Source organism: Castanea sativa, chromosome 12, assembly GCF_040712315.1.
Source record: "Castanea sativa cultivar Marrone di Chiusa Pesio chromosome 12, ASM4071231v1".
In the NCBI taxonomy this organism is placed as follows: domain Eukaryota; kingdom Viridiplantae; phylum Streptophyta; class Magnoliopsida; order Fagales; family Fagaceae; genus Castanea; species Castanea sativa.
Window position 1 is genome coordinate 35,003,697 of NC_134024.1, and position 11,578 is coordinate 35,015,274.

Below are 11,578 nucleotides of genomic sequence, written 5' to 3' on the forward strand. Positions count from 1 at the left end.
AAAATCCTTCAAAAAAAGAGAAGTGGGTCTCACTCACATTGCCGTGCTCAAGGAGCTCACCTCAACGTTGTCTAGTCGCTGCGTAACCAATTTCGTAATAATTTCATTATTACTTTACACTATTGCCAAGGCCACGTACAAGGAAAATATATATATATATATATATATAAGGATAATGGAGACGACGTCGTTTATCGTTTACAATCTGGCCCATATTTCTATATCGGGCTGTGTAAAAAAGGGCCAAAAAATTCATGATGACATGGCGAAACATGATTGGAAATTCCACGTAACTCGAAAGAGAAAACACCCGTAGAGGAACTAATCCAACTTTACCCCCAAATTTAAAAATCAACCCCTCCCTCTCGCGTGTGCCCTAGCAGAGAAATTAGGGTTTTTCTTTTTTCACTGTCAAAATTTTCGCGCGAAAATGGAATCCGAAGGTAGCCGTTGGATAATTGTCTTTGTTTATACTACTAATTCCTTCGTAGATATGAATTTGAATTAGAATTATTATTATTTTTTAAATGTCGATTTTTTTTTTGAAAATTTCAGGGCAAAAAGCCTCGTTGAATCCATCGGCAATGCTCACTTCTCTTCTTGGCAGGAGAGCCAAGCTCCACGAAGAGCTTCGAATCATCGAGAAGCAGGTAAATTTTCTTATTTTTCTATAACTTGTTCAGGAATTAATTTAGCAATTATTAATAATGGTTTTTTTTTTAGGGGGATGAGTAACAGTGTAGTGAAATTATGGGTATTTGAGAAAAATGCAAAAGGGGTCATAGTGTAAATGGGAACTGAATGTGAACATAAAAGGATTGGTGCTATGCTTAAACCAATGCAAAAATATGTGTTAACATTTGGAATTTTGGACCCGCTTATCATTTATCAAGTTCTGTTAAGTTATCTGGATTAGCTGCTGTTGTACTTTTTCCGATTTGTGTCGCACCTAACATAGCATCCTTTGTTCAAATTTGTATATGATTTTGTGTTAAATGTGAATGTGTACATGTGTTAGGTTTCAATAATGTGTTGGTAAATCCTAGTGCCAAATCATCAACAGTGTCTTATTTGGGCTGTTGTGTTATTTGAGTGAAACTTGTTTCATTGGAAAGTAGATATCTAGCACTTCGAAATGGACACAAAATTGACCCAATTTGGATTTTTGAATGAGTGATAATTGGTTGTTTGAAACTGGTACAACCATGCTTTCTTGAGTGAATAGTGTAATAGTTGAAACGAGACTTTGCTCAAACATGAACGAATTTGTGGCAGTTTGTTTTCTTGTTTATTTCCCTATCAAGACTAGACCTTTAGCTACCTATGAAAGGCTCACTTTGCACAGAGGAAAAGGTAGTCGTTTTAAGACCATTAAGAGGGCCTTAATTTGATTGAGCCTAAACTATCAGAAAACTTCTCCCCATAATTTTTTTTTTTCTTTTCATTTCAAACAATAGAGTTGCTTAAACCTTTACCCACTTGGCAGAATCCCTCCAGAGGGTTCTTTGGAGGTTGTTGTAGGAATATCCTTCACTTGAAAGTAGCAAATTAGCATCTTATGAAGTTATGAATGTGTCATTTAATACAGAATATTAATGTAATTTGTTGCCATTGGGTTTACCATCACCATTACATAGAACAAGAAATTCTGTGCAGTGTCTAACTCGTATTTATTTGTGGCTGAAAATGTATATGGTGTGGTGTATAGGTGAATCTGGCTAAGAATTTCAACCACTTTTTTTTCTCTCCTTTTTTCCTAAATCCAGGAAGATTTTAAGCCCATGTGCATGTACAAACATGCAAATATCTTTCATTTGTTTAAATTTTGAAATGAATAGGGATAAATAGTTTAAGCTACCTTCTTCCCCCCCCACCCGCCCCCCCATTCTGGGTGATAAGCAGTTTATGCCACTAATATTAATACATTTTATTTATTTATTATTATTGTAAAAATACACACACACACACACACACACACATAAATACAGTAAAATGAAGATTTGGTTGGAGCCTAATGCTTTGCTTTTACTCCAGGTCTATGATATGGAGACTAGTTATCTACAGGACCCGAGCCAATGTGGCAATGTGCTGAAAGGTTTTGAAGGGTTCCTATCTTCATCTAAGAACACTGCCTTGTATGAAGTGACTGAGAATGAGATATTCTTCACCTTCAATTTTTACTTTTATGATTACATTTCCCTCATCTTTCATTGGCGTTTATATGGATTGAATGTATGTGTGCTAAACTCCAAATGCATGACAATTTTTAGTGCAAATACAGAAACTGGGTTATTTTTGAAATTTACTTTAGAAGTACCCCGTCTAATTATGCTTATTCGAATTTCTTCTTTGTTTCATATTCTTGTCATGTTTCTTGTTGGTTTAGATACCTGTGCCTTTAAAACCTCCAAGCCACATTTATGATCTGGTGAAGTTCTTAAGGTTTCGGCGTTTGTCTTGCATCTGTTCTCTATGTGAAGTATTCTCACAAACAATTTTCTTTTTCTGACCTGTTTTTGAACCAAAGCTCAAGAATAAACTTAAACAGTTATCTATTTTGACCCTGGAGAGGAGAGAAGGGGGTTGGGGGGGGGGGGGGAAGCAGCTTGTAATGGTGGCACCATATTGAAATCCCTATATCTCATACAGTGGTGTCCATTTATGTTGTTTGGTCCTTTTTTGAAAGTGACATTGCCCTCTCTTTTTTCTATAGCAATTCAATGCACAAGTTGGTGCAAAACTGAATGGTAATTATTCTAATCATTATGATAATAACAAGAAAGAGGATGAGGCAATTATTGGGTAAATTGTAAGGTGATTACAAGGCTGAATTGGACAGCTTTAGAACCTTCAACAGAATTGACAGCCACACCTACATAGGACCCTGGCTCTCGAAACACAAGCATAGTTTTGGCAATAAGCAGTATGTAAATGGTGATGTGAAAATCGGACTTGGACTGTGAAGGTATGCATGGAGGAAGAGGAATGAGTATATAGATGAGTGGTAAAATGGGGTGATTTGTGGTAATGATTTTGGTTTTGGGCTAATGGGAATAACTAAGAATTGGATTGGGAAAATGGTGAGTCAAAAGGTGAGGGTTTTTTTTTAGGTGGGTGGTACTATGACTATGAGGAAAAGGTCTTTGGTGGAAATGAATGTTGCGAGGAAGATAAGAAATAGCGCAGAAGAAAAAAGGAAAGGAAGAGGGTAAGAAGCATGGACACTTCAAAACTGCCGGCATTTCTGTGTCTGACACACCAGGGACACTCTTTGCATGCATGTTCTCATTGCGTTGGGAGGAAAAAAAAATTCCTCTGATTTTATATGTTTTTAAAGATTTGATAGTTATATATTTCAAAACTTGAAATACATAAATTATGCCTATAAATAAATAATATTACCTAAAATATTAATTAATTAGTTGTCATATCCCCACCATGTCATGTCATGTCCTAATTTTTAAGAATTGTTGTGTTGCTGTGTTTTGTGTTGTGTTTGTGTTAGTGTCAATTTCCATGCTTCTTAGGGGAGAAGGAAAATAAAATGTTTAATAGGGCCACACTAGATATGCTGAATTAGCAGACGGCTCTGTGGGCCACTAGCAACATAAGCCAAAATTGAATAGAAAATAGATCGTTGTACTAAATAGTTACACTTTTGAAATTGGGGGACCAAATTGAACTGTCTCCATGTTTGATGGACAGAAATTGCAATTTGCTGTTAATTATTTAAATGAAAAGAAAACTTACTATGGCCTACTTTTAGAAAAATCAATGGACACACACACACACACACATATATATATGCTGTCTTAGAGATAAATGTCCTTTTTTAAACTGAATAGATTAATCTCAGGAAGTCAGATGTTTCTCAGTAAATTACATCGGTAAAGGTTAATTATGAACAATCTAAACCTCTGTCTTAGGTTGTTCATTCTCTATAGCATTCCTTGTCATTCTCTAAATGGGAATTTTAACTATATCTGTCACTTAAGGGAATCTAACTTGGTTGGATGTTTAGAGAATAAAGCATTACGTGCAATGATGCAAATCATTGAAAAGCTGATGAACCTTAGACATATCTTCATAGAAACAACATTTTAGATTGATGGCTCCTAGATGTTAATATATTCTTATAGGGGATAGTCCAAAAAAAAAAATCTATATTTTTATCTTTGTGACAAATTAGACCTCATACTTTTAAATGTGCCACTTTAAACCCCATGCTTTCATTATTGTGCCAAACAAAATTCTCTATGGTCTCAAGTGTTTCATAATTTTCAAGTGTTTGGAACAATAAAGAAAGTGCAAGGTTTGAAGTGGCACATTTGTAAGTATGGGATTTAATTTGTCACAAGGATAAAACTATAGGGGTTTTTTGGACCTTTCCCCTATATTATATTAAGACATACATAACTTGATGTTTCTTGCACTATGCATGTATATATACATAAAACTTAATATTTTTTTAGATGAGGTGGGTTGTTGTTCATCTGATATCAATGAAACCTAACCACTTGAAAACTTGTGGTGCAGCTTGAAGCGGTCTAGGAAGTTTCAGCCTGAAGATAGGCTCTTCTCATTATCTTCAGTAACCTCACCAGCTGTATGTATATTGAATTTCAATTGTTTATTGAAGGCGCTTCATTTACTATTTAATCTTATCTTGTTCTACTTTGTTGTCTTTCTTGGAAAAGTGGCCTTCATGCAAGATAAAGCAGGCTGTTTCATCACTTTACTGTAAATTCTAGCTCTTAGCCAGTGTTCAGTTGGTAGTTAACATTTCTGCTTATGTCATTTATTACTGCTGAGCTAGAAGTGCTCAGTTGGTAGTTAATATGTTTGCTTTTGTCATAAACTACTGCCAAAGTAATTTTGGTTCGAATGGGGTGTTTTTATGTACTTGCATATGTGATTTATTCAGGTTGTAATCCATAATGATATTAGAACACAAACAGGGTGCCGTTCTCCTTTTTCTTTTGATATCTATACCTTTTTTCCCCTTGATAATGGAAAAAGAGAACAAAATGGGGAGGGGTATACCAATGTTAAAAGAATTTTTGACAAGTCCTATCTCTCCATAGTCCAAAACACAGCACTGGGAAGGGTATCTGTAAAAATCTGACCTGTTCCTTGATTTATAAAGGATGGTAGATAAGGGAATGCTTGGTTTTTCACTCTCATTCCATTTTCAAACGAGTGCCTTCAGAATAGTAACCCATTTTGACTTTGAACCCGCAGATATGTAGCATTTTTAAGCAGCTTATTATCCTGGTTATTAAAGTCAATTCTGATGATGGAGTTGGAATCCATGTCAGGGCTTCTCATATTTATTTTCCATTGTTTCTGATCATTGTAATATCCATTAGATCTCATGAGCTAGAAAAAAAATTCTAGGTGAGATCCTGCTGTATTTGCCCCAAATTAAGACAGCCACATGATTATGCCTACCTTTACCAGCCTGAGCCTCTGACTCTGAGGGATGCATTGCATTTATGTATCACAGGCTGAATCTCTAGAGCAGTTCAGCTACATTTAGGCAAATCCATGATCAGGAAATTTCTATTCTTTCGGTCATCATTTATGTGCCGGTTCCCATATTGCTAGCATCTAAAAATTGTATTAGGGATCAAAGGTTAATCTAGTTGTAAAATACCTTCTTCTTCTTCTTCTTTTTTTTTTTTTTTTTTCCAGTTATTTAGTTCTTAAGGTTTGCATGCTGCTTGATGTTAGCGTTCTATTGATAATTTTGTCCATTTCCAGGCGAAGTAATTTAGATAACAAATTTCTAAGTCTTTGGGCCGTTTAAATGTTAGTTGAGATGACTGATTTGGAGCTCATTGAAAGCCTTCATTTGATAAATTGCAGTCAGGTTATATCACTTGGTTTGCCTTTGCCATTGGGTAATATCAAAAGCATAGGAACAATGAATCTATTGATGCACAATACATCAGGTTCAAGATATGAATTTAAAATCAAGAAATACCAGTCCCCCATTTCCCTGTGGGCGACAAAAAGGCAAAGAAATAAAATATGACTGTGGCCAAAAGAGAATTAAGAATATGGTGGTGGATATGATACTTTCCGTTAGTTTTGTTTTTGTTCAAGGCAAAACATACAACTCTACAGTAAAGGGCCATTTTCCCTTGGGATGTGTTACTCCGTAGAATTGATTTCTATTTTTCATTTATAACTGCAAAATGTTCTCCATTATTGACTGCATGAGAGAAGAAGTCATATACTGAGATCTACTTTAAACTATTGGTCAACTGTGAAGTCCCTTTATTTCCCTTTTTCCAATCCTTCCAAAATCAGATTTTTTGCATCGTGAAGTCATTTGCTCCTTTTTTTTTGGTTTATTTTTTCTCTTAAAAATAAAGATCATAATGGTGTCATGTCCACCAGGAGGTTCTTTGACTTATTTTAACATGGTTTTAATACATGTTCTTCTACTGTTTTTGTCAGGCTGAAGAGCTTGCTGCTGGACGAGACGGTGAGCCTATATAAGTGAACGTATTGACAGCTTTGCTTTGCTAAATTCTTATTGTTTCTCCTTCCTTTGTGTTCATTGCAGATGGGAGGTCAGACTACGGTCTTGGTCGGTCTAAGGGTGGAGGTATTTACGCAAATGGCCAGTAAGTACTCTGCTAATTTATTACTCTAACGATTATATTAAAAATGTTACCCAAGCTTGAAAATGAATGAAATTGAACAACTTTTACCACGCGTTTGGGCGCTCAACTCTTTAGGTTACGTTGGTATTTTAAATTCTTTTGTCGCAATCTTTGAGTTTGGCAAGCTGGAAACAGAATTTGAAAATTCTCATCGGAACATTTTTCCGGAATTTGTAGAGGTGAAATCCCGGATTCAAAATTTTGTCTAAACAGGTAATTTTCCAAATCCCTCCGATACTCTTCTCCTCACTCGGTCTAACCCTTTCTAAAGTCATCGAAGACATTGTCGACACTGTTAGAATTATGGTTTAATGATATTCATCATTTCCTAGCAGCTTAAATTTTTGGAACGATCAATAATTTAACATGATATTAGAACAAGAGATTCTAAGTTCGATCTTTGGCTTTACTCTACCTCCGATTTCAAAATGTTAAAAATCTCACGTGTTGGGCTCCACTTGTTAAGGGGGAGTTTAGGCCCACACGTGAGGCAGAGTGATAATATTATGATTAAATGAATAATTCATCATTTTATAACAGTTTAAGTTTTTGGAATAATCGTTAATTTAGCACACATCAAAAACCTCATCCTCCTTAAAGAACCAGATGACGAATGGCATGGGTCACCAGTAAGATCCAGAACATTTCGTCGATTTGCTCATTCTTTGTTACAATTTCAAGGACTTTGCCTTTGCTAACTTCAACATGTCAACTATAAGTTTGATGGGTACAAGGACCCCATAGTGGACGACAAGGATGATGTTGTTTGAAGGAAAGGAGTTTCAGAGAGTTTGTGGAGAAGAACTGGTTTGTGATTGTGGAATTCTATGTGCCCCGGTGTGGACATAGCTAGTCATTGGTGATGAATTATTGATTACGTGTCACTGTGACTAAGCTCAAGGGCATAGACATAGACTTGGCTAAGGTAGATGCGTCTGCGGAGAGCGGCATGGCTCAACAATAATATGTTAAGGAGATTTTTATCTGCCAATTGAGAAAAATTTCAAGATACAGTGGTTCTGTTGATTGGAGAGATTTGTATTGGTTTGAGAAGAGATGAGAAACATGAAAAAATACCATCAGTTTTAAAATTTCCATGAAAATATAAATTTCATTTTCCAAACAAAATGTTAATGACAATATTGACATTACTTGTGGCTAATTCTTTATAACTTCTGGCCTCATAATTAAAAAAAAAAAAATGTGTGACAGGGGAAAGCCGAAGAAGGGAAGAGCTGGGCCAAGGGATGCAAAAAGAATGAGGTCTTCAGGTGATCCGGATTTTGACTATGATGATGATCCTGATGTGACATTGTAAATTTTCTTGTATACCTATCTCCAAAAAAAAGGAAAAAGAAAAAAGAAAAAAAGAAGACATTGTAAATTTTGCTTGCACTGAATGAAATGTGATTGGGCTTTTCTGTGTATGCTTTGCAAATCTTGGGTCTTGGGGCCGTAAACATTATGCTTTTTTACTTCAAAATCCCGTTGATTCCAGAAGTCCTTAGGAAATGAAAACCCCTCTTTAACCCTTGCCGTTCATAAAAGATGGTGTCACTGCATATAATCAAATTTATATCTTTACCAATTTTTTATTTGCATTGTAACTGAAACGTTACATATAACCTGAATCTTATCCTATCATGGTGAAGGATGTCATCAAAGTTTCCTTTGCACCAAGATGCAGGCTAGGATGTTCTTTTGATAGTGCAGTATTGCTTTTATTATGACCACTTGCAAGATCTCTCCAAAACTGTACACTGTAATTTCTCTGCGGAAAGATTTTTGTGTTCTTAATTTTCACTGGTATGGGTACTTTTCACCTTTTGGTATGCGCACCTGTATATATGTTGTGATGTTGAATGCAGTGGTCAGGCTTCCAAGCAACTATGCGAAACCTAAAACATTACCGGGTTCTTTTACCTGGGCTCATTAGAAGTTTACCATCAGAGAGTACTTTGCTTGCACATATTAAGCTCCTAGGGCTGGCTTGCCTGTGGCATTATGGTTTAGTCGCACACCATTGGAAATGCCTGGTTGGCTTTCAAGTTTCATCCTCATTCCTTGAACATATGGAGGTGACTTTACACTAGTCAAAATTAACTAGCCCATAGCTGAAAATTTTGTTGTCTCTGGCATTACTGCTAATTTAATTGACACTGCTTACGGCTTGCCAGGCATTAGTCAATTTGGGTGTATCTACTATCTCGTCATAGGGTTTACTTTGATGTGCAGCATAGAGAGAATTTTACTCTTGACTGAAATAACTGCATGGACAAACAAAGTATAGACCCTCGAGGAGAAATAATATTATTCTAGCACCACAATCTTAACCACACAATTTTCTATAACTATCTTATATGGCAAACTGTGATTGGCGGCCAATCACTTTTATATGGATCTACTATTCATAGTTTGCCATATTAGAGTTGTGGTAAAATTGTGACATAAAAGGTTGTGGTTTTAAATGATTTACATTTTAATAAATTACTAAGTTTAGGGTTAAAATTTGTAAAAATCAAAAGTTTAAGAATGAAGAAAATCATCCAAGAGTTGAGTTTATCAAGTTCAAAACCAATTATTAATCGTAGGCATGCGAGTAGCTTTGGTTGACTATTGAAGGTTGAAACTTGAAACTAATTGATTTTTTTTTAGCTAGATATAATATATTACTCTTTATCAACATATTAAAATATCAATGAATTTCAATTTTGTGTAAGTATGATTCGACTCTTGGTCTTTTATTTGACTACAAAAGACTTTACCTACTGAATTCACTAAAAAATACTAATTCTATAGAGCTTTATATGTCCTTCCCCCTCTGAGATCCCCAATTTGAGCCTCGAAATTTCCAATCATTCTCAAACCAATACAATATTAATAATAATAAAAAAGATCAATATCATTATACAAGTTTTAAATAGATGAACAGAATAAAATGAGCCTTCTTTATTCTAAATTTAATCGTGATGATGCCAAGAAAATCAGTAGGCTGGATGCTTCGGACTTCAAAGGACCACTGGTTCTCTCTACGGCCTGGAAAAGAAAGAAAAGCGAATCAAAGGCGACCGGGGCTGCCGGCTAAAAATCCTCCGATGGCAAAGTTAGTTTTTCTCTCTATGTTATCTGAGTTCCAACTTTTTTGGAGTAGAAAATGAACATACCTTGGGTTTGTCTGAAACAGCCTTTATATAGTGTTCTCATAGGCGGTTACCAAAATTGGAACTTCTCCTGACTTCAAGGAGAGATAGAAATCGAACGTAACTTGCCTAACCGCTTGGAAGTTATGTTCTTGTTTCACAACGGATACCTGGCGGTTATGCGTGGGATAAGGGATTATCACATCTTATTCGGAGATTTTCCTAAGTGTGATACCCTCGTCTTGGAGTTCCTCAGTTGGGTATGCTTTGTTACACGCGCAGTGGCTGTTTCATCTATCGGGCAAATTCCTTCAAGACGAGGCTGTTGGAACTCTGGACGAGCGCATCATTGGTGGTGCTTACCTCGTCCAGAGTTCTTCCTACCTGGATGAGGTAGCTGAAGGTAGGTCAAAAAGGGTGTTTACGATTCCAAACTGGCCACGGACGACCTTTATGGACGACTTGGAGATATGCAAAATCAGTACCCCATCAAATCGTATAAATGATTCTATTTGTATGATATCATGTGTCAATGGTTGAAAGGTTTTCTCAAGCAACAAGAGTAATGTTGTCCATTTCCTTCTTCTTCTTCTTCTTCGTTTTTTTTTTTTTTTCAATCTCATAAGCAAACTTTATTTATATTGATGCAGTATTTTTTCATAACCATTTGGATTAGCCTCAGTGGTTTCAAAGATGTATTTGACGCCGTATATCTTATTCCACAAATGAATGGTATTGCAGTGTTTTCTCTCTCAGATCTCTGGTTTGTTGTGTTTGGATTTGGGAGTGATGGATTAAACGGATTGAATTGGGTGGGAAGAACACTTAAAACAGGTTCGGGACAAATTTTAATGGAGTGTAATTTTTTATTATAAAATAAGGTGACATGTCATTTAAAAATTTTCACTTTATTGTTCCGTTAAATACATAAGAAGAAAATTAACAGAAGTTAACGTAAGACTGGTAGTGCTCATTTTTAAAATTTTAGGGATCAATAGCACTCATTTCAAATTTTAGGGGCTACTAATAGTGCTCCATAGGTAAACTTTAGGAACCAACAATATTGTATTTTTGACATATTTATTGACATCATATACTATTTTTAACTTTCAGAGGATGCATTTTCGTACAAAACTTTAAATCATAACACACTTCATCTCTCTCTCAACTTCTTCAATTTCTTTCTCTCTAGATTTGAATGTTTTAATATTCAAAAAAGGGAAAAATAAAAAGGAAGATTTCTATGTTTGATGACCCAATTCACACACCACACAAAGTAGGACCAAAAGGCTTAGCAGCACTCCGAATGATGATTTATACGCAAACCTCTTCCTTGCTTTTGTGCCCTTACTCCCCTCTACTTTCCCTTTCTCTCCATCCATCCAAACTTATATAAGAATAAGTCATCCTAATTACAACTTACAAGGATTTTTCTTTACAGTTTTTAAGCAAAAGGGTTTTACCTGGCCTAAGTTTGTTCCAAATGATTTGGTTGGAATTGATTCGTTCGGTAGACTTTTAACAAACATTAAGCTTACTATTCTGATTATGTGGATGTAGTTGGTTTAATTTGTTTTAAATAGCTTTGGAAAATTTAGCATGTTAAACTATTTTGCAATATTTGATAGATGCATATATTTTGAAATACTGTAGATGGTAATATTTTGATTAATTGTGGATGGTTATGTAGATAATTCTATATATATATATATATTGGATGGTTGTTTTTCGTATTGATTTTTTTAAAAATGTTTGTGAATATGT

The 11,578-nt window shown here is 35.4% G+C and overlaps 1 protein-coding gene across 1 annotated transcript; it reads left to right on the forward strand.

Annotated features, from left to right (window-relative positions):
* The first annotated feature begins 342 nt into the window (after positions 1 to 342).
* On the forward strand, positions 343 to 8,101 carry LOC142619661 (uncharacterized). Its single transcript, XM_075792867.1, has 7 exons — positions 343 to 443; positions 556 to 650; positions 2,035 to 2,135; positions 4,537 to 4,606; positions 6,466 to 6,493; positions 6,575 to 6,635; positions 7,887 to 8,101. Exons 1-7 carry the CDS (start codon positions 431 to 433, stop codon positions 7,990 to 7,992), a joined length of 474 nt encoding a protein of 157 aa, XP_075648982.1. The 5' UTR covers positions 343 to 430; the 3' UTR covers positions 7,993 to 8,101.
* The last annotated feature ends 3,477 nt before the right edge of the window (positions 8,102 to 11,578 follow it).